This window comes from Uranotaenia lowii, chromosome 1 (genome assembly GCF_029784155.1).
Source record: "Uranotaenia lowii strain MFRU-FL chromosome 1, ASM2978415v1, whole genome shotgun sequence".
Classification (NCBI taxonomy): Eukaryota; Metazoa; Arthropoda; class Insecta; order Diptera; family Culicidae; genus Uranotaenia; species Uranotaenia lowii.
Window position 1 is genome coordinate 65430860 of NC_073691.1, and position 24146 is coordinate 65455005.

Here is a 24146-nt window from a genome sequence, read left to right on the forward strand (position 1 = left end):
ACGGAACAACCGTGTTTCTTCAGGAAAGGCAGCAGACGTTTATTCAAACACTCTTTCACGTAAATTTCTTGGTTGACAGTCCCGGAAGCTATGAAAATGCTGCTTTTCAAGCCACAGGTACAGATGCCAGATGGCTTGCCAAACCACATATTTCTTCGCGAATTTTGACAGTTTCATGTGCTTGAAAATATCTGCTACCTTTCCCCTTCCTTTTACCGTATAAAACTCCTGTCCCGGAAGCTGCTTGTAGTCGGCTTTGACGTAGGTTTCGTCGTCCATTACCACGCAGTCAAACTTCATCAGCATCGTCGTGTACAGCCTTCAGGATCGCGCTTTGGCCGTCGTATTTTGTTTATCATCGCGATTTGGAGTCACTACCTTCCTGTAAGTCGATAATCCGGCTCGTTTTTGGCTCGATGCACGGTTGTAGACAATACACCCAGCTTATTTGCGGCATCTCGGAGAGAGAGGTTAGGGTTTCGCTTGAAACTACCGGCAACTCTCTTTGTCGTCTCAGCGGCTTCCGGTTTTCGATTTCCCCCCGATCCAGACTTCCAGACGACAAACGTTCCCCAAACACTTCAATTACATTTGTAACGGTTGATTTGGAAACTTTTAGCGATTTTGCCAGCTTTGCATGCGAGTAGCTCGGATTTTCGCGATGCGCGAGCAAAATTTTGATACGCTGCTCTTCTTCCTTGGCGGGATTTTGACAACTGAAGAGTGAATTCCAAAATCAAAATAGGAGCAACATTCTACATACACACACACACCTTCAAAATGGGGGGTGTTCAGGTTTTTTAAATGCAAAATTGAAAGAAATACGTCAAGATGATATTGACCAAATTTTGACCGTTTCCTCTTTTAATATGGTTGCTTATTTGTTATTAATTTTACTACATCAGCCTATTGTTTTTTACCGGGATTGGATGATCGGAAATTTCGGGGATTATTAACTAAACTTAATTAGCTGGACAAACGTATACCTAATATTCCTCAGAAAATGAAATTGAAAACTGTAGCGCGACGGTTCGGATCAACTTTAGAACGTTTATTCCCTTTAGACGGTACGAGACACAGAGCAATGGGACAAAAATGCGGTTGTTCTACTCTACCTAGGTTCGGTATGGGATGCTTCAAGTGGCGCCAAATTAAGGCAGCTATTTTTGGAGCGCGAGAGACTGACTGGTTGTTTGATGAATGACGGTGTTCTCTAATCGGGATTTTAGATTATTGGATTTTTGTTCAAACACATATGTTAGTTGAATTCTTATTATCGGTTGGCATTTGGAAAATGTTTCAGTATTTCAACTTCAACCACAGTTCTTGTAATGATTTTCAAAAAATTTCTGAATCAATTTTTATATATAAAGATATATTTAGAGTCAATAATTGATCGCTGTCCTCATATGATGAATTTAAAGGAATGGAACTTGTAGTCTCGAATAATAAATTCGTTCATTCACGCACGGAAATGCACAATTATTTCCATTAGCCACGACCTTATCCATCAGTTCCCAATTCGGTAACCTTCATTTCGAGCTCTTTACACCGCTTAGTTAAATAAGGGGACAAAATTGGTAGAACGTGTTTAAAATATGTTTTATTGAATAAAATAACTTAGATTGATGTATAGGTTTTATCGAACAATTATCAATTAAACTTTGTTGAGATCAAAGACTGGCTTTTTTTAATCATTCAGCTTTCAATACTTTACAATAATTAAAATAAACACACAATTGAGAGTATTTAACAAACAAATTCCAATAAAATTTCCTAAGAAACTTTAAAAATTTATATTAATGTTTGAACAGTTTTATTAGACCTATTTTATTAAATCCTTGCATTTCAAAATAATGAACTTGAAACGTCTTCACTATATGTATATCTGCCAATAAACACGTTGCAACGTCTTCTTCAATTACTCAACCATGATGGTTACGTGAATCAACAATTCAAAACCTCACCGCTAACCTTGAAACCAAATTCAACAAAAGAAAGTAAAATTGGTTAATTGACGAGGAGCAATCAATCAGCGGAGGGGTTGCGGTTTGCCTATTAGGTGGTACCGTGTAATGAATGGCAAATCGATTGATTGCGATGCATCATTTTGGGTTATTAAATATTTTACGATCATAGGGTAATTGATTGATGGAAGATGTTAGAATGAATTACGTACAATGTATATTTTATTAAAGCTTAACAAATTTAATGCAATAATTTTTTACAGATTTCTTAAAAATAAGGCAATATGATTGTTATATCCTTTTATGTAAACAAAGTCGTTACAATAAATTGTTTCCATTCAAACGCTGATACTTAAACGTTAATCATCCCAACTGAAATAATCGCGATTTCTCGTAAGCATTTCCATGAGAAAGCCAGTTAATTACAACTTCAATAAACGGCTAGAAGCCTCAAGTGTGAGAGAGGCCCGGAATCGAAATTATTTCGTTCCTCGGTGGAAAACACGTGTCGAGAGTGATCTGAAAAGCACTCACAACATAGCACAACAATCCCAATACGGCAGGTGGGCTGGTACCCATTGAGGGTTTCATAGAAGGCGTTAAGCATTCCAAGCCGAGAAAACCGCGGCAACAGTAGTGCGAATTTTGCCAACCTTTGAACTTGACTGCTTCCAGTAAGTGAGTAAGTGAGTGAGTGAGTTTGTAAATGAGCGAGAAGCTGTTTATTCGGATAAATTAACTGCAGCGGCATCAACTACCCAGTCAAGTGTAGCATAAAAGGTCAAGATCAGATCATCGTTACGTGAAGGGGAAATGAATTTCGCGCTTTGCGGAGTGGGCAATTAACTGTGGAGGGTAGAATGCCTTTTCATCTTTATGACCGCGTACATTTATGATCTCCAGTCACGGCTTTGCGCATTATCGCACTATTTAAGTGCTTGATCTGTAAAGTTCAATAGCTCCTTTTGAGGGTACAAGATAATGCGTGATATAACACCGAAGAGATCATTCATTCTTTTTTGGTTTGCGTATCTTAAAATAAAGATACGATAATGATTCAAATAATGATGGTTGGTAATAGTTCTTATACCATTTTGAAAATTCATTTTCGAGATAAGCAGTTACGAAAATAGAACATTCTACAGCTTTGAGTTACATTGCTTAAAAAATGCAAAAAAATCGAAAATTGACTTAAATTAGCAAATCAGATTTGTTAATTAACTTGTAAGCAACTATATGCTCTGGCAAGGTTTTTGAAACTGCGGCAACAAGATCTCAATTTTTGGCATATTTCAAAAGCCGCCACTACAGCAAGCTTGCCGAAATCACAGAAAAATTTATAAATTTTCAGAGCTTTGAGCAAATTTTTGGCACAATTTTATTTTTTAAACTCATTTGAGTAATCTATATCTATATCTATATATATATAAATGGATTTCTGTCTGTCTGTCTGTCTGTCTGTCTGTCTGTCTGTTCCCTATAGACTCAGAAACTACTGAACCGATTTGCGTGAAACTTGGCAGGTGGGGATATTGGAGGCCGGGGAAGGTTCCTATTATGGTTTGAGACACCTCCCCCTAACAGGAAGGGGAGACAATAGACTATTTTTTGCATAACTCGAGAACCAATCAAGCAAATGGTATCTTATTTGGCGTGGGGTGGTATTTGGGGACGGGGAATATTTCTATGAATATAAGGTATCCCTCCCTTCTCTCAGTGGGGTGATAGGAAGGGAGGAGGGGGGCTACCTTACAATTTTTCATACAACTCAAAAACTAATCAAGATATTGGAACCAAATTTGGCATGGTAAGGTATTTTGATACGAAAAATATGTTAATGATTATTTGAGACCCCTCCCTCTTTCCAGTAGAAAAGGGGAGGGGGTCTCTTTCATATTTTTATACATAACTCAAAAACTAATAAAGCAAATGGAACCAAATTTGGCATGGGAGGGCATTTGGATACGAAAAATATTTCTATGATTATCTGGGACCCCTCCCTCTTTCCATTAGGGAGATATAAAGGGGAGACTCTTTTATAATTTTCACATTATTCAATAACTAATTAAGCAAATGGAACCAAATTAGGCATGGACGGGTATTAGGGAACGTGATATATTCTTATGATTGTTTGAGACCCCTTCCTTTTTTCCAGCGGGGAGAAAAAAAAGAGGGAGGGAAGTTTCATGCATATCTCAAGAACTACAACAGAAAATGGAACCAAATTTGGCATGGAACGATATTTGGGTACGAGAAATGCTTCTATGAATATTTTGCATCCCTCACTCCTTCAAAGAGGTGGATGAAAAGGGGGAGTAGAGGTCTCCCTTACAATTTTTAGTATAACTGGAGAGTTGATCGATCAAATTGAACCATATTTGGCATGTGAGGGTATTTGGATACGAGAAACGTTTCTATTATAAATTTAGGCCCCATCTTTTTAAGCGGAAAGATATAAAGGGGGAAAGGGGGGCTTCCATACATTTTTTTTGCATAACTCGAGAATTAATCGAGCAAATGCATCCAAATTTGGCATCAAATAGCATTCGAGTACGAAAAATAATTTTTCTATGTAAAACAATTCCTTTCTTGCAGTAGGATGATAGAATTGGGAATATAGGAAGTGAAGAAGAGGCTTACATTCAACTTTATTTTTTACAAAATCCGAGAAATGGACAAATTTTAAATGTGGAAAATCATTTTGGTATGATTCTATGATTATCTGACACACCATCGTAAGTACATAGGAGGAGGGAGGTGAGTCCAATACAATTTTTTAGCATAAGTTCTCAATTTATGCTAACGAAGCCAAGAAATGGAAACAAATATGGCATGGAAAGGTACTTGGCTACGAGATATGTTTCTACGTTTGTTATAGACACTTACGCTTAACAGTATAGAGAGGGGAAGAAAGGAGGAGGCTCCATATACATTTTGTTGTAAAGCTTAAAAACTTATCAACCAATGGAACAATATTTGATATAGGAGGATTTTTGGGAATGAAATGGTGATGATTATTAAAGATCACGACCTCCATTCAGCAGGGGGTGAAGGAAAGGACAGAGGAGGCGGCTCTCTTACCAGTTTTTTAGCTTAAAACCAGAACATATCAAGCAAAAACAACCGTACTTTATAAGTTAGATTGTATGCGTACGATTTATTTGAGCCCTCCAGATAGATTAAATTTATCTTTGTGTTACAATTCGAAACTCCAGCTGCAGCTCTTTTTTTTAGTGATAGCTTATGAATTATTTTATAATTTGATTTAAAATAATGCCAAGAAATCAATAAAAATCTGAATAATTTTTGAAAGTATCATTTGATTTTGAAAGGTGTAGCAAAGCACACCGGGTCAGCTAGTAAGATAATAAATGTTGATACCTATCAGGAATTTAGATTTTTGTCTCTAATTGATGGGAATTGTATAACATCGGTTGAGTGTACTGTTATTTCTCAATCAAATTAGATAAAATTACACAATTTGTTAATGTTTGGCATGACTTTACTGGTGAATTTTCTTGAAATGGACATGTCCTAAAATCCGCTTAAAGTTTAAATTATTGATCTGCTTTTAGTGGTTATAGGATTTAAAAAATGATAAAAACCCACCTCCCAAAAACTATCATTTGAATATGGTATCAATAAAAGTTGAATATATATTCAACAAATAATTACTTAAAATTGTGAATCGTGTATTAACTTCACACTGTCTATGGTGAAGCGAGAGAAACTCAACGAAAGCAAAACGATGAACGAAAACGTCAGTTTTTTGTTTTGTGAATAAAATCAGAAAATTTGATTAAAAAAAGAACAAAAAGCTTGTTTTTAAAGTATGACAATGGCGAAGTTGGTAAATGAACAATAAGTTCTTTCGTGAAAAGTTATTCGAATGCAGGGTAATAAAATCATGGATTAATTGATCATTTTCTACCATGATGATCGGATATTCCGATGAAAGACTCGTATCAGTTTTGGAATTCTGATTAAATACTCGGATCCTTTTCGAAATTCCGATGAAAGATTCGGATCATTTTCGTTTTTCCAATGAAAGACTCGAACTACTTCTGTTAATCCGACGAAAAACTCGGATAGTTTTTGATACAAATAGCGATGAAAGACTCGGAAAATATTTGGTACATAAATATTCCGACGAAAAGCTTGGATTAGTGTGGTTATTTTGATGAAAGGCTCGGATCCCTCAATTATTAGGATATGGTCTAAAAGTCGACGCTTGTTTTTTTTAATCTCTCTCTGTGCGACAACCTTTGGCTCTCCCATATGTGTATCATGACAAAATTAAATAGGCAATCAAGAATTGTCGTGTTGTTGAGAAGATAATGACAAATTTGTATGTGAAATTGTTCTGAAATTTAAAACTTGGGACAATCCGCTTCGATATGTGGGTAGTCTAGATGGTTCCGTGATAATAATAAAAAAATATGTGATCAGATCAAGACCTATCTGAGAAGAGCTGTTCAGCTAACAATTGGAGAGTCCATGTTAAAAATAGTGCAGGGATACTGGGTCGCGAACATAGCCAATCTGTCCGGTTCCAGAACGACATATTTTAAAGTTATTGGATCGAAACTTGCAGCATTTGAGAAGAAAGCCCTTGACCTCAACATGAAGAGAATTCACAGGAAAATCGACTTGGGGACAAGGAGTCGTGGCCATGATCAATCTAACCGGTTTCGGAACGAAATATTTCAAAGTTGTCAGATCGAGACTTACGACATATGAGATGAAAGTGCTTGGATTCACTATGAAGGAAAATAGGGAGTAATATGTGAGAAATGAAAAGTGAGAAATGCGACATGACATTTCACGGCTCACTTTTCAAGTCTCAATTATCTTGTCTCTTCCGACATTTTCCTTCATGTTGAGGCCAAGAGCTTTCTTCTCATATGCCGCAAGTTTCAATCCGGTAACTTTGATATATTTCGTTCCGGAACCGTCCAGATTGGCTATGGTCCCAACCCAGTGTCCCCGAATCGTTTCTCATATGGATTCCTTTCATATTGAGGCCAAGAGCTTTCTTCTCATACGCCGGAATACTCGATCCGATAACTCTGATATATTTCATTGACATTGGCCATGGCCATGACTCCTTGTCTTCCAATCTATTCTCCTGTGGATTCCCTTTATGTTAAGGCCAAGAGATTTCTCCTCATCTGCCGGAAGTCTCCATCCGATAAATTCCTATATTTCATTCCGAATCCGCCCAAATTGACCCTGGCCACGACCCAGTGTCCCCGAATTTATTCTCCTATGAATTCCCTTCATGACGAGTCCTTAAACTTTTCTGTAATATGCCGCAAGTCTCGATCCGATTGCTTTTATTGGGTATTTGTGGAACCGCTTATCCTTATTTTTTTTTATTAGCAACAAACGATTGTCAAGCAAAATAATGTCGGGATTCATGAGCAACAAAATTTGTCACTGTCGTTTCGAGCGTGCGACAACAACAATGATAGGTACATTTAATTTTGTCATGAAAACTTTATGTAGGGAAAATATGTATAACAACAAACATTTTGGCTGCTGAAGAAAGGTAATTTGCTGAATGAAAGCTGAGCTAAAGCGAAATTGTTGTTTCAGCTTACTGGCTGAATAAAGATAAACTGAAACCTTGTTTCGGCGCTTAAAGAAGTCTTAGTGCAGCCAATAGGAGAAGTTGAAAAATTGTTCATAACACACTTTTCTGCCTTTGTTCAACCATTCGCTACCGTTGGAATTTGACAGACTATGAACTGTGGTAAAGCTGTCATGCATGATGGAGGCTAGGTTGAAATGAGTGGGAAATTTTCGTTGTTCTTATTTGATGCCATTTTTTTAAAAATAGTTTCCTATTCATCTTGATTTTGAAATGGAGAGTGAATTGTCTCAATTTGGATTTTTGGTGACCAAAATTGAAAAAAAAAATCATTTTTCCTACACTTTACATAAAGTAAATCTTCGGCTGAGGAGCATTTTGGTTGCTTAAGAACGATAAATTTTCATCGCACCGCAGACATCATGATTGGGTCTGCGTACTGCGGCATGTGACCAACAAGCCGAAGGTTTATTAAAGGCTGAAGACACGTGAATTAGTGAATTTTAGAGACCTTCATATTTGTTCAGATCATTATCATTTGATAGTATTCGATTTTTGATTCACTGGGTTAGAGTAGAAAAAAAAACTGAAAAGTATAAAAGATAGAAACAAGATCCAACATAAACACGACCGACAGAGGAAAATTAAGAAAAGAAAATAAACAACAATAAGAGAGAGGGAAAAAATTGAAAGTAAGAGGGTAAAATAAAGGGTAGAGGTGAATAGAGCTAAAAAAGTTCGAATTGAGATGGAAAAGAAAAAAAGAAAAAATAAAGTAAATGGAAAAAATGACAAACCTGATAATAAAGACATACAAAAGTTGAGAAAACACACAACAGGAAAAATAATAAGATAGAATAGAAATTAAATCTGATAACAACGAAAAGCAGACGAATTTTGAAACCTCAATAATTATGAACATTTAAAAGAAAGTTTTGACATTACTCTTAATGGATTTAAGCTGTGTATAATATTCGTTGATAAATGGTCTAACGAAATTCATATTTTGATAATGATTAGCCGATTTGGTTTGAAATTTCCAGAGTCTAACAATACAAACAAAGCACAAGTGAAAACAACATCATATTTGGATCTCAAATAATCAAAAATCCATTCATGGGTTAAGAAGAAATCCACATATTGTGTGTAACATTGAAATCCATCAGTGCATTTTTTTCAGGATTTCCTTTTTTACCAATAAAAAATTGTTTTTCATTTTTTTTCATGTAGGTTCCTCTAACCAACACATACCTTTTAAATTTTAGTATACCTACTATGACCCACAATTGGCTTTTTGATTAAGTTTAAATAACTTGTGTTCAACTAAAAGTACTCATCCGTCATCTAGAATAGAAAAAGTGATGACAGGTATTGGGCATGGCCGTAGGAGCGGTGGAGGGGGGTTGGTTGTGGTTTGAAGGTTCTCCACCCCCTCCCCCCCTTTACCCTCCCTATTGAAGTCCAGGAAAAGCAAGCGAGTTTTTCTAATCTTCACTCAAAATTTTAAAATCTATATCATATTTTACATATTCTCATTGACTGTAGAGGTTACCAGGAAATACGGAAAAAATTCAACATAACAGGAACTATTTACGAAATTTTGATCAACGATGCGGAGAAAGAAAAAAATCTGATAAAATTTGTAAAACAGGCAAAATTGTTTGAACTAATTTAGTTTGTAACTACATCTTTGTAAGTCAATTTTAAAGGACACGAATATCCCAGGAGTGGTAAAGTGTCTCTTATAAACTTAATAATAATAATATCATATTTTAATAATTGAGTAAGGTAATTCAAGAGTAACAATTTTGTTTCAATACTGTTACTGAATTCTGCTTCAATTTCTCAAAATGTTGTCACTTGGTGATAGAAACTCAATTCTGAATATAAAATTTCCAATGAGATTGAACTTATTTCGGAGGTTCTGGTTTCAAACTACCTAAATCAAAACTGATTTTTTTTTTTAATATTTTGGATTCTGTATCATGTTAAGGATTCTTGATTTTCAGTTAGAATCGTGATTAAAAAATAGTAATGAAAAGTAATTCTGGTTCAAATTTGTTTTTGCATGTCATTCAAAATTTGATTCATGATTTGAAATACTCATAGGTATTTTCAATATTTAGAAAATAATTTTCCTAGTATGAATAAACTCACCGAAAAACGTCGATAACTTCGAAGTATAGTATGAATAAAAGAAAATATAAAATCATCCTGAGTTTTTTTCATATTCGGATTCGAAGTTAATTATTTTAATTCGTATTAAGAATTCAAACATAACAAAGCATCAAAATTTCGATTCAGGATTATTCAATTCAGATTCACTTATCAGATTCAGAATAAAAAATATAAATAGTGAGTTCAGATCGAAACCCCAAAATATCAGAATTTAAATTCATGATTGAAGGCTTTGATACAAATTTCAAATCTTTTTACATTTTTTGTAATTAAACGTTGAAAATTAGCTGCATTTATAATTCTGATATGGAAATTAGATTTAGTTATCGAATTTCCACATTTTAGAAATTGTATTGAAATTTAGAAACAGATTTGAAATTAAAATATTGAATTTATGGTTAAGAATTCAGATTCAGAATAAACACTCTAAACTCAGACTCAAATTCAGTTTTTGCAATAGTTTTTGCAACCAATATAAAAATATCAAGAAATATATTACGTTGAGGATTCAAATCAGAGGACATCGGAAATTCGTTCATTCAATTGGGCAATTTAAATTTTTAAATCAATGACACAATTCAGCTGGAAATTTCTCATATATATATTAAGTAGATTTTGAGTTTATTTTTCAAGTTTCGTTTAATGCAAAATCAGAATCAGAATTTTCTTCAAAAATTAAAGATTTTTTCAAACAAACTTATTCGATGCTTAAAATTTACCAGATTCTTGGAAATTTTTAAATATTTCTACCATTTATGAAATTTATTTATAATTTTATAACAGAGGCTTTCTTGGTTTAAATGTAGCTAACCATTTTTAAAATTATTGGGTATATTTTCAAAAGTTACTATTTAATATAAAAAACTGTAAGAGTAAATCACTCAATGATTTTTTAAAGTTGTTTTTATTTATGCATCGTTTGAGTAAAAATATCATAGAAAAATCAGTCGCCAAAACTCCTTCCATGAGGCTGAGGTGGTTCTTCCTACGGAACTGGTATTGGATATAAAACTGCAACAAAATAAATAGGTATATATTGTTTTTCTTTATTGTTGGTTTGCAAGAATTATTAACAAAATTTAGTAGTTTTTTTTATCCAAAAGGTTTAAATCAAAATCATTTGATTCTAAAATGAAATATTTTCGCAAGCTAAACCTTCAAACCCCAGCCCAGCAAACATAAAATCGCATTAAAAATGATTGCTCAAATCGTTAGCAATGTTTATGCGAACCGCATTGCCTGCCAAATAAGTAAACGGTCGTTGAAATGGTTACATACAGTCCGTATAAATCGGATATGATAAAAAGTCCGCCATGTTTGAAAATTTGTTCTTCCGAGCGGGATTCAAGTGAGAAAACAATCTTGTTGTTTTCTCTGCGATAAACAGTGTAATCAGCTTGCTATAAATCAGATGGTTCATTTGGAAAAATTGTCCAATGAGAGAAGCAGCAAATATTGTCGATGGCAACGGATTACATGCATTGAGAACAAAACTTGCGCTCTCTCGCATACTTTCATGATGTACGAATAAGGTGTTGAATATCGTCCAACTTGTATAATTCTTATCGCGTAAGCTAGAAGGTAAAAATATGTATGTATATTGCCTAAATGCTGTTTTTTCGAGTTTTATGCGATGGTTCTACAATGTATATGAACTGTATAACAAATGTTGTTGAGAAATATATCAACAAAAATGTTTGCTGCAATAAAACCTTAATGGAAATTAATCAAATCAATTGTCCTGATACACGTTTTGTGGTGAATGTTTTCAAAACAAGGTAAAAAAATTATAAATCGTTTTTAAATCATTCATTTAGTTTCAAAAATGTTCATGGTGCAAAAATAAGGGAAAATATTATTCATTATAACTGGCATATCTGATTAAGTCGTGTCCGGAATAGACGCTATCACAAATAACACGAATTTCTCGAATAAGTGCTTCCATTTTATCCGCTAGAGGATGCTGATGCCTTCCCATTGTATGGAGAAAACGACTGGCACCCGAAGGCAGCCGATAATCGAAAACACACTAATACTTACAGGAACTTTAACTGGAAAGAAAATCAAAATGGACTAACCCAAATAAAAAAAAATAAAAGTAGATTTTTCAACTGAATTAACGCTTAAAAAATGCTTTTATTTAACTTTTTGTTCAATTTCAATGATTTATTAGCCGTTTTATTAATGCCATTTTCAGCATATTTCGATTTGCGCGTTAGAACGAGCGCATGGGCCGTGATAAAACATACCCGTTAAAAGCATATCTTATCAAATTCAGTATAAATTTAATCATTCAATGATTGTTTAGATTCTCCCCTATCGATGTGTTATAAAATATCATCTTATTTATTTTTCTCTGCTTGGTGAAACCTTAATTAAAATGTTTCATCATTTTTATCAAAATGGAGGAAAACCTAAATTGTGAAATTAGTCACAACGCAGGGGTATTTTAAGAAAAAAAAACATACTTGCCCTGGCCAATCGCAGTATTTAAAAAAATTGGTAATATTCTGCTGGCTTTAAATGAAACAGATTCTTCAAAAAATCAAAACACAAGTGGTGCGTATTAGCCACATGGGGCGTTATATGAACTTTCCCCTTAGGAATTGGTTAATGTTATTTAAAAACATGATGAAAATAAGAAGTATGTAACAAGGTGCTCCATTCTCCCCAATGGCTTTCTATTTCATGTAATGTCTGATATTTTTGGTAGTACCCATTACCCCTTACAATTCTGGTTTGAAAAAGAATTAATAGACATTGTGTTGAAATCTCTTGGTGAAAACGTTGTTGAAAAATCTCGACTTCTTGGATCACTGGAATGAGACTTCCTTGCGTCTCGTTTCGAACTTATCAAAGCATACCATCTTTTTCCGCCTTAGGGTTTTTTTCAACAGTCAAAGCCGCTTTGTGTAGAAGACGAAAATTACCAGGAAATACCTGACACCTCTGATTTTCAACCGTTAAACTGATTAAACGTGACTGAAATTGTTAATTACTTATTAGATAAATGGTTGTTATTGTCCAGTGGGTGGTTCAGTGTCATTTAATTTTTTTATAGCATTTTTGTTTTTGAACATCTTAGATTTTTCTGGAATTGTTTTTGAGATAAAAATAGGAAAGTACAGTTTGCCGATCAGAAAAAGGGAAAAACAGGCTTGTACCAGCCTAAAGGCAGTCTCAAATAGCTTCAGATATTTCATAAAAAAAAAGTTGTTTCAATTATCAGTAGGTAAGGAGATAGCTGTTACCCTTCCTCTATCAAGTCATTGTTAAATTGTTGAAGTAGGAGCGTACTCCCCGCTCAATTACGGGTGACTATAGCAGCTATTACTATCCGTAATTCAGAGATGCTGATTACGATCAATACACCCCTCAAAGTAAGATCGGAAAGAACGAATCCCGTTCATAGAAGCAGGGCTATTTAGAAGATAGCTAGACGCCACTTTGAGTTACCTGCTGCACGAGCGTCTATCGCACAAGTTGGTGACGCTTTATGATTTTGCCTGTTTGCGGCAAACATGACAAGTCTATCCGCAAATTAGCGAATAGATTCTGACTAGCAGCAGCCGTGAAGCCACGTTTCAGCCATTATTGTGATGCAATAGAGGAGTTTATTTGTGACAATTTGATTGTTTACATTAGCCCCGTTAGTGTGACCGATAGGCGAAGTGATGAACGTATTTTTTTCTCCTGTAAATGATATGCGTTTATGATGGTTTATGGTAATGAGAAAGGCAAATTGATGCAATTTTCCCATATCACTTGCCGGAAAAAAAAATTGTGTGAAAAAACATACAATTTTTAGGGATGTCTACTACTGAAATTTTGCTTTGTTTTTGCATTAAATTTGTTACGAAAACAATGAAACAAAAAGAAATTGATTCGATGATCTGATTCAATGTCCAGAATGATAAAGGTTGAAGCCTTATACCTTGAAACCTTATAAAAGTCTATTCGTTTGACTTTCAAATGTAAAAGTTGCTTTTAAAAGCCTCGGACTAACACTACTAAGTAATTTCTTATCCTTTCCAAGGATTTCGTTTAAGCTAGTAGGTCTGTCAAATGCACCAGAAGAAGGCGTTTTGAAGCAGTTGTATGTGATGCATTGCGTGCAGGAATGCACCATTAGAACAGTCACTTTTTTTTCAATTTCAAATATAATCGTATGGATTGTTTGTTCGAGTAACACGCAAATCTCAAGTTTTCTGTTGAACTGGTTATAGATTCGTTTTTTTTTTCAAGCAAAGTATGTATACATAGATATTGGATGGAAACAACTTTCAGATATTCCAATGTTTGCTCTTATGAATTGATTGTTTTAAAGAACAGTCATAACTTTCAATTATAATAGTTGTATCTTTACCCTCTGCTGCATGGACGATAAATCCGTTGAGAACAAAAACGTCAACGGAATGAGAATTAGAAACAAACTTTTTTAAAAAATTTTCAAGGCTTTTTAATTGTTTATTGAACTTTTTATGCATTCAAATTGTTTAAAATATTTTCCAGTTCTGAGTTAAGCTTAAAAAACAAAATGGTTGGTTCTTAATGTGTTGATATTTTACGTTCTCTTCACTGAACCTCGAAAATACCCAAACTTGAGAACTTTCCCCGTCAACCCGAATGAAACTCCCTCCCTACAGGTTTGGCTATTGGTGGCATAGCTCAAAGTTAAGCTCTTGAAGGAGAACTCATCCCCCAAAATCTGATACCACAATAAAAAGGAAATCAAAATAAAAAAAATATCGCCAGGTTCAGGAATCACACCCATACCTGCAATGGCTTTGCGATTACCATCTCAGGATGCTAACCGCTCGACCACCGAAGAGTTGTTGAGAAAGGCAGCTACATTATCGTATATCTGAGACTTTCTGCGAATGAAGCGGGATTAAAAGTTATCCCCCAAAGAAAACAGTTCTTCGCTTTGAACTTACCCCCCAAACCTAAATCTGCCACGATGGAGGTAACAGAATCAGATGCGCTTACAACAAAAACCCCCCAAAAAAACAGTTCTTCGCTTGAAGGACAAGTTTGGCTTATTGGTAAGCTGTGATTTTTTCACAAACTTAAGTTGTCAATCTTGAACTTAGGTTTGGCGGGTGGCAGTTCTCAAGTTTGGGTATTTTCGATTTTCAGGGTTGGCTTGGATATTTTGTGGTTTTATAATCTTACACACATCCACAAATTTGATTCTACTCCAATAATGAACTTCCTTGGAGTTGGAGTTATCGGTATAAGATTCTATGCCAAACCGGCATTAAAAAGCTTTCTAATGACTGGCATTATCCTCTCGGCACAACCGCTTTGCATATGTCTTTAAGAAAACAAATAAAGCATATCCCAAATCTTATCACAAGTCAAAGCAGGATGGAAACAATCAGCCAGCAAGGATATTGTCGAAAGGTGTACCGAGCACTGCGTGTATGTAAACCGGCATAAATATAGGGGAAAAGTTCATATAACGCCCCATGTGGCTAATACGCGCTACCCTTGTTTTGAAGAATCTGAAACATTTTAAGCCTGCAAAATATTACCAATTTGTTTTAAATGCTGTGATTGGTCATGGCAAGTATGAATTTTTCCTTAAAATGCCCCTGTATTGTGTTAATTTAACAATTTAGGTTTTTCTTCATTTCGATCTAAATTTTAAAATACCAAGCAGAGAAAAACGAATATGACAATACTTTCTGACACATCGATAAAGGAGAATCTAAATTATGATTTTATGCTAAAAAATCATACTGAACTCGCTAAGGTATGTTCTATCACGGCCCATGCGCTCGTTATAACGCGCCAATCGTAGTAGTCTGAAAATAGCATTTATTTTTCAAAAAGGCCAATTTTCATTGAAAATGAACAAAAAGACTAAAACTATATTTAGAGCGTTATTTCAGCCCAAAAAATCTATTTTTCATTTTTTGTTAAATTTCTATTAGTCCATTTTGATTTTATTTTCAGTCAAAGTGTCTGTAAGTATTGGTGTGTTTTCGATCTTCGGCTGCTCTCGGGTGTGTTCGGCTGCAAGGCGCGTATTGAATACACAGCGGCGCGTATTCGCAACACAGTTTTGTTCTGTGGCTTTGAATATGGTTTTTGAAAATCAAATTTATGAAGAAACTATAGCAATTTGAGTAATGTAAAATCATAGGCATTTGTAGAAAACACTTTTCTTCAACGATTACACCCATTTTTAACACAATTTGTACGTGGAATACATAGAATGTCAGCGATTCGCTTAGGTGGCACATAATAGGGCATGTTCCCCTAAAACATTCTTTGTTTCCAACTGCATAAAAACACCCACCAAGATGAGCTTTGCGTGTGTATGTAAACCGGCCGGTAATAGAAAACAGTTTCAAGTATCTCATCCTCACCCATTCTCATCCCTTTCCATTAAAGACAAAGGAGGATGAAAAAAATACACCGACCAAACGGCGAACGATCATTTTTTTTTGGAAATCAGCGATGGTAGAAGATGTTCGTGTGCACTGGAATGGAGCAGTGGGCAAGATTGGCAAGCCGAGATGAGATGTTGATGTGAGTTCGATTCTCACTATCATTTTTTTTAATTTTAGGATGAATTATCCAATACGATGAAAATCCCATAAAATGTTTTTCTTCGTTTGTTTGAATGTAGTGGTCATGCATCATTTGAGTAGTGCTTTTTCATATCATATCATCTTACAAAACATTTTTCAGTGCATTTTTGGCACAGAGATTTGCTAAATATGCATTGGAATTTGTTGCGAATTAGTTACTTATTGAAAGGAAGAGCTACAGAGATTTAAGCTATGAAAACCATGAACCTGGCTGTATTACTATCACTTATTGAGCTATCTCTCTGATCAAGGGTTTACTGTTGTAATATAAGACATATGTACATATGCGAAATACAGAAAAGTAAATTTTTATTACTTCTTTGGTAAAAGTTCGTTAAAGTTATTTGAAATGACGAACATCCAATGTGAAATACTAAGGATTGTTCGAAAATGTTTACAATATATCAATTTGTCATGGATGCCGATAGAAGGGAAAAAATTGTGCACAGTTATTTGGAAAATCCGTTGTAGGCAGCATCTATGCTAGCTAAACAGCTGAAATTGCCCAGAAACACCACTTATACCGTTATCAAACGGTATAAGGAAACATTGACGACGATTCGGAAGCCTCAAGCCAATCGTCGGAGTTAAGCTGTCAATCGGAAACTGCTTGGTATCATTTTGAAGACGATTAAAAGGAATTCCAATCTGTCGGACCGTGATTTGACCAGAAAATTCGGTGCTGCCTATAATACCGTGAAGAGAACTCGACACCGGGATGGAATCAAGTCGTATCGAGCTAGCAAACAAATTTGGATTTTTTCAAGAATCAGAACAATTCGAATTTTTTTCAAAAACTAGGGCGGCTTCTCGAAAATAAAGACAAATAAGGACACTTCTTACACCTCTGGTTCGGAGAGCAGCGTCTTTTCCAACGAAAAAACTGAGCTTGCTCTCAGATTTCTCCTCAACACAAATGTGCAATAGATTTTTCCGGAGATTTTTTTTCTCTTCATCAGCAGATGTGAATGCTCACGCTCAATGTAAGAAGAAGAAGGAGAATAAGAAGCAGATGTGAATGCTTACGCTCACTCTTATGTTGACATCTCACCAGCGTTGTCAGCAGAGATGCCAATATGCCTGATTTTTCAGGTATTGCCTGATTTTTCGAGGCTCGGCCTGACAACCTGATAAGCCATTGAATTTGTCTGATTTTTGAAAATATGCCTGATTTTTGCGAATTAATGAAAAATGGGTAGTAAGAAACTGGATTAGGTACCATTGCTGAAGTTAGAAAGTGGAAATATGGCTGAATCAAAGCAATCGAAAGATTCCCTTGATTTCTTTTTTTTTTAAAGGGAATCTTTCGAATGTTTCGATGCTTTGATTCAGTAGAATTATTCAACTAAGTAGGCTCACAACAACACAGGTTAGAGTGAAAAATGAGGAGCGGTGACCAAAAAAAAAGGTCATCACTTTTAGCGAAATTTCCGTTACTATATCGTATTTTGCCTGATTGTTATTTCACCAGTTCCCTGATTTTTGAAAAAAAAAAAATGTTTGCAACCCTGTGTGCAATAGATTTTTCCGGAGAAGGGAATTCTCTTCATCAGCAGATGTGAATGCTCACGCACACTCTTATGTTGACATCTCACACTTGATTGCAGTGCGATTTATCTCTCTTCACACAGCTTGAGAAGAGCAGACGAAAAAAAATTGCACTCACTTTCACTGGACAAGCCGATCTGAGAAGAAGGTGTAAGCCACCTAATGAGCTATGATTTATGAATAAATCGAGATTTCCTTCGAAACTGTGAAAAATAATGTTTTTCTTATTTTTTCTTAAAAGTATATAGAAAATGCTACATTAAAGGTGATACGGTCGAAATTTGGTCAAGGGAAAACGCGTATAAATCATTTATTTAAAAATCAAATTAAATTTCTTTTTCAAGTTAAATTAGTATGAAATTCAGGAAAAATATTCGGTTAGGCTTCCGCTTTTCCAAATCCGAATTGTCGGGCATAACGCTTAACCCCTGCCATCAGATTTTGTCCACCTTCTTCGCCGTAGAAAGCCAGTTTGCCTTGAACTGCTGCTCGTCCTTAGCAGTTTTTTTTTGCCTTCTTTAGGTTCCGCTTGACAATAGCCCAGTATTTCTCTGTTGGGAGGGTTCTTGTCCTTGGGAACAACCTGCACGTTGTTGGCGGCGTACCACTCCACCGTAATGGCAAGATGCCAAATCCGGCCAAAACAGTACGGAACAACCGTGTTTCTTCAGGAAAGGCAGCAGACATTTATCCATACACTCTTTCACGTAAATTTTTTGGTTGACAGTCCCGGAAACTATGAAAATGCTGCTTTTCAAGCCACAGGTACAGATGGCTTGCCAAACTAGATATTTCTTCGCGAACTTTGACAGTTTCATTTGCTTGAACATATCTGCTACCTTTCCCTTCCTTTTGCCGTATAAAACTCCTTTCCCGGAAGCTGCTTGTAAGGCTATGATCATTTAGTATCCGGGCAGTAACAAACGATTATATTTTAAAAAGTATTCATTTGATCGAAAAACTTTCTATGGAGGAAATGAAGGTGTTAATATGACATTTAATATAAAAATATAAAAAAAAATATTTATCAATGATTTCAAGAAATAATCTTACTTTTTCATAAAATCTCTTTTTTATCTTTGCACACTTGTGTCAGTCATGTATTGATCTAGTATATTTACCACAGTAGTAAAACCTTTGCAAAATTATGATATTTTTCACAAACTCACCTGGAAAAAGCAAATGGAATCTGGTTGGAACCTTTTCATTAGTAGGCATTCCGAAAAATTTGATCTCTTAAATCTGGTTTTAACATAAATTTCTTCGTCCATCAGAACACATCTGTCACATTGCGTAAAAACCGGTTGCACATGTTCCAATCTAAGGAACTGTTCACTATTAGATATTTACTAGGTATCTACTAGTCGGAAAACACTTTTTGACTGACGGAAATGGATTAATTGCATTATTTAAGGCGTCTGCATTCAGTTATCCCCAATAACCATAGACTTTTTACCATATTTAAGATCAAGGGTTCCATTCCGATGCTTGATTTGAACTTCGTGTGGATTCTAGAGTGGCTCCTTATACTTCTTAACCATTCGGTCCAAAAAAGAATCAGAAAAATCAACAGTTTATGAGTTTTCAAGTCGGAAATGAAGAGTTTTCGAGGCGCAAAATGCACAAAAGGCGCAAATTTGTGCAAAATTATTTTTACCATGTCTTCTTGCATCGTAAATATCTCAAACACACGTTAACTTAAAAATCTGGTAAAAATAGGCAAGATAGTCCTTTTCATAACCAACACAACGCTGCTAAAGTTTTGTATATCCGAGCTCTAATAACGTAGCTATCACCGAAATAAAGTGCCCGGATACTAAATGATCATAGCCTTAGTCGGCTTTGACGTAGGTTTCGTCGTCCATTACCACGCAGTCAGACTTCGTCAGCATCGTCGTGTAACTCCGGGATCGCGCTTTGGCCGTCGTATTTTGTTTATCATCGCGATTTGGAGTCACTACCTTCTTGTAAGTCGACAGTCTGGCTCGTTTTTTGGCTCGATGCACGGTTGTAGACGATACACCCAGCTTATTTGCGGCATCTCGGAGAGAGAGGTTGGGTTTCGCTTGAAACTACCGGCAACTCTCTTTGTCGTCTCAGCGGCTTCCGGTTTTCGATTTCCCCCCGATCCAGACTTCCTGGCTGTCGACAAACGTTCCCCAAACACTTTTATTACATTTGTAATGGTTGGTTTGGCAACTTTTAGCGATTTTGCCAGCTTTGCGTGAGAGTAGCTCGGATCTTCGCGATGCGCGAGCAAAATTTTAATACGCTGCTCTTATTCCTTGGACGGCATTTTGACAACTGAAGAGTGAATTCCAAAATCAAAATAGGAGCAACATTCTACACACACACACACCTTCAAAATGAGGGGTGTTCAGGTTTTTTAAATGCAAAATTGAAAAAAAAACTTCATGTTGATATTGATCAAATTTTGACCGTATCACCCTTTCTGTAGAAAAACGTTCAACATAAATTGTCCCAAAGTGTTTAGAAATAGATTTTAAATTCCAGCTTTCATTCTTAATTCTCTTCAATAATCAATGTTTCCTATTTTTCAATCCAATTAAATTTTAACTAAATGGATAGGAAACAACAAACAATGACAATTGATTAACCTTTGCTAAGTTTCCTTCCGTAGATTAGCTTTGCGAACCGGGCGATGCTTTGCTAGTCAAGGCAAACAAAACTCCGATGAATCGTGAGAAATATTTTGTCATCAATGTCAACAAACACCAGAAGCATGCTTCTGTTTGGTCAAAATCGTGATGAGGTTAAGCGTGATAGGCTTCAAGTACTTATTGTGTGACCATGTCAGAAATCAATGTCTTGATTTATGTGTTTTTATGAGGATTTTTGTGGAAAAATGCAAACACATTGATTATACAAAACTAGTTTTATTTTCAACATGAATACTCATTAGATTTGAATTCTCAATAGGTTAAGGTATGGAGAATCTTCGCAAAAGAATTTTTTTTGAATGTTCAAAATTAAGTTGTTGTTAAACATTCAAGTCGACATCGTTGTTGTTAATTTGAGCTTTTAGAGTAATCATAAATCGATGTTGGATTAGATATTTTCCAACCTATCAAATCGAGTTTATATCGAACTGAAGGTTGGATAACAACGCAAGAATAGATTCAAAGCTGTCGAGTAAAGGGAAAACCGGTTCACATGACAGAACTTTGAAACTGAACATTTTCTCAGTTTATCGTTACGCCGATGATTCAGCCATAAGATCAATTCCAACCAGGCAAGTGAAGTTATCGAAGAGCTAAAGTTTATTGAGTCGTTGCTTCGAATCATTTCCGATCTTAGAGCATTATTTAATTTTCAAAATTTCAATTTCAACTCACCTTATCGCCCTCCAGCGGGATCTTCATCAGTTCGATATCGGTCTTTGGTTCCTGTGCAGGTGCGGGATCCGGATTTGGTTCCGGAACCGGAATTGCGAGCGCCATCGCCCCCAGCAAGCTGCATATCACTAGTAGTTGCTTCATTGTGAGTAAGTGTGTGCTTAGTGTGTATGTAAGTTTAAATAACTATTGAACTAGAATAACTTAGGGATGACACGATGAGTATATAAATAGGTTACGGGGACAGTCGGGAGTTAACAATCTGCAAATAGATAAATGGGAAAATTGTAAATTTTTGATTCCAAATTGATTTGTTGAAAACCCCCAAGCAAATTGTCCGTCCTTCTGGAGAAATCTTCTATATTGATCTACTGGGTTGCACTGGTTGTTGTTGTTGAGTTTGTTATATAATTTTTAACCACCTAAAAATATTCCTATGAACTCATCTGCTTTGCCCGTTCAGTTGAATCCGCGGCAATCCAAAAGCGCTAACTGAGTGAGTGTGTTGAATCGTAGGCGCAGATCTGGTTTTGATCACGTTTTATTGGGTGAAGGTCGTTGCGCTGTCGACGTAATTCTTCGCTGTTTTGGAGAAATGGTGTAATACGCGATGACTGTTGGATGTGCAGATATTCCGAGGAATTCGTTGGCCTTCCACCATCGATACCGTCAGATGATGCTAATAGGGTGGTTTTGGAATTTCTGCGAAAATTATAAAACGGGGTGGCATTGGCTCCTCTATATGTTTTGCTGTTGTTGTTGTTGATTCGTCATAGTTTTAGGTTCAACGTACGATTTTTTGCAAAAGGTGTTGAGTGGCAGACCTTGGTAGCAATTCGGAAATTGGTGCAAATTTTTCTATTTTTTTTATCTAAATACGTTCCATTGAATGTATATTTCTGAAGCAGTAGTGACATTGAAATATCGGGATTTAAATTCCATGGGAAAAAAGCGTGGAAACTCGGGAATAACGTGATGTGTTACGTTTGTGTAATATGTATGTACTTCTAACACTGAAATTTATCAAAAACTAACGAGAAAATTGGTATGATAATCAAATTAACAATACCTTGAGGAACGTAGCTAATTCGGTTTCGAAAACAGTTTTTTACTATTGAACTCAATAATTGACTTTTGAGAAACTGGAAATTCATAAGGCCGTGCAGTAAAAAATGCAGGAAACAAAAAATTGAAATTGGGTGGCTTCCGGGTTATTCCGTTCATTAATGAAGAATGCACAAGAGGTTGAACAAAATTTGAAGTTTTTGTGAGATTCTGTAGGTGTTATACGCTTTGCGCTCTTACTGGTAATTGCATTCTTCATCAGACAAAAAGAGTAAAAAATTACAGATCAAAATCAGCTGCATTTAAAGTTAGAAACAAAAAATTCAATTTCAAAAGCAAAAATTCTTTCAAAGAAAATAATTTAAGATTTGGATTATGATTTCGAACTTTAAGTTCGGATAAAAATATACATTTTCGAGTTCATATTGAAAATTCAAACGCCGAATCCAGAGGCCAGAACTTAGGATCTAGATGCGCTTTAAAATATCAGCATTATAGACGAGAATCGATATAAAATGTCTAATAAGAATAAGATTCAACGAAATCCGTAGATTGAGGTAAGGCAAGTATCAGAAACAAAAGTCTAAAATCGAATTCTAAAAAAAATCAAAATCAATTCCCTAAACTCTTTGTTCATGCATGATTATAATTCAAATTTCAGAAGCCAGCGCTCAAAAGTCCGGGGGCAGGAAAAAACAAAACTGGTTTTCATTCAGAAATTCAATCTATAATTTTGAAAGTATCATGATCCCCATTTTTACTCGGTGTAATGTGTTCTTTGCATTACAATCTGCTAATACTTAATTTTCTTTAGAAATACAGGTATAAACAAATAATCACCGTAATCTGAATAAATTTCAGGTATTCTCGCACTTTTACGTTCAATAAAAAAAAAGTTTTCTTTTTGGTAAAAAAACTCCTGATGAACATTATAATTTGTGTATTTTTAAACTGAGAAAATCTTTAATAACCTTAATGAAAACCGGAAAAAACCGGAAATTTGAAAATGGACACTTTCTGGCCACCGTGACAAGAATAAATAAAAGTAAGACTCGACCATTGCTATATAAAAACCGCGTTATGTTAGTTAAAAAAATTGGATGAAAATTTGTTCATGTTTGAAATTTTTGAAAACGACATAGGAATGATCTTCAAGTGTAGAAGTTTTCCAACAAAGTTGAATAATTTAAAATACCTGAATACCAATATTTTTAAGTGTGTTTTGCGGTTAGGTCACTCGTTTGTTTGACTCCATTTTCCACAAATAATTAGAACACAGGCCCTCTGTAAAAGATTCAGTTAAACTTTGGCATTAGCAGTATCCTGCATTGTCTACCACAAACGAGGAACTAAACTAACTAAAGGATCTAGAACTAACTTTAACCCTTTAGTGCATGACTTTTTTAAAATGAGAATTGCAGTTATTGATTCAGTGAAATAATAACATTTTAATTCGAATAACAAAACTTAACAGGTTTGAAGTCGTTATTTTGAGTATTATAAAAGTTATGGCCCCCAAAAGTTGAAAAATAATTTTTGAAATTCTTAGTTAATTTCAATACGGTTTTGCTAATTTCTCCAAAACCTTGTTGATTGGGTGCAGGAAGGTGTTTGTGATTGATTGAGATTAAAAAAAATGTTAAAATTTGCATATCTGAAGAGATAACAGCGATTTTCGAAAAACTACTTTTTTTCAAAAAAATAAATAAATATGATTTCCGCAATTTTTTTGCATACTTTGTTCAATATCTTACACAAAAGATAAAATATTGTAAAAAAATACCATGGGCTAATTTCTTTTAATCTCTAGAATATTTTTTGTGAATACATTACTCAG

The 24146-nt window shown here is 35.1% G+C and overlaps 1 protein-coding gene across 3 annotated transcripts in view; it reads right to left on the reverse strand.

The window, feature by feature from the left end:
- LOC129748422 (uncharacterized) overlaps positions 1–24146 on the reverse strand; it is a 118152-nt gene that overhangs the window by 36638 nt on the left and 57368 nt on the right. For all 3 annotated transcript variants that reach the window (XM_055743052.1, XM_055743045.1, XM_055743060.1), the window contains exon 2: positions 21245–21506. In XM_055743052.1, the coding sequence (XP_055599027.1) occupies positions 21245–21388 (144 nt within the window). In that variant the 5' untranslated portion in view covers positions 21389–21506. The remainder of the gene's footprint in view (positions 1–21244; positions 21507–24146) is intronic.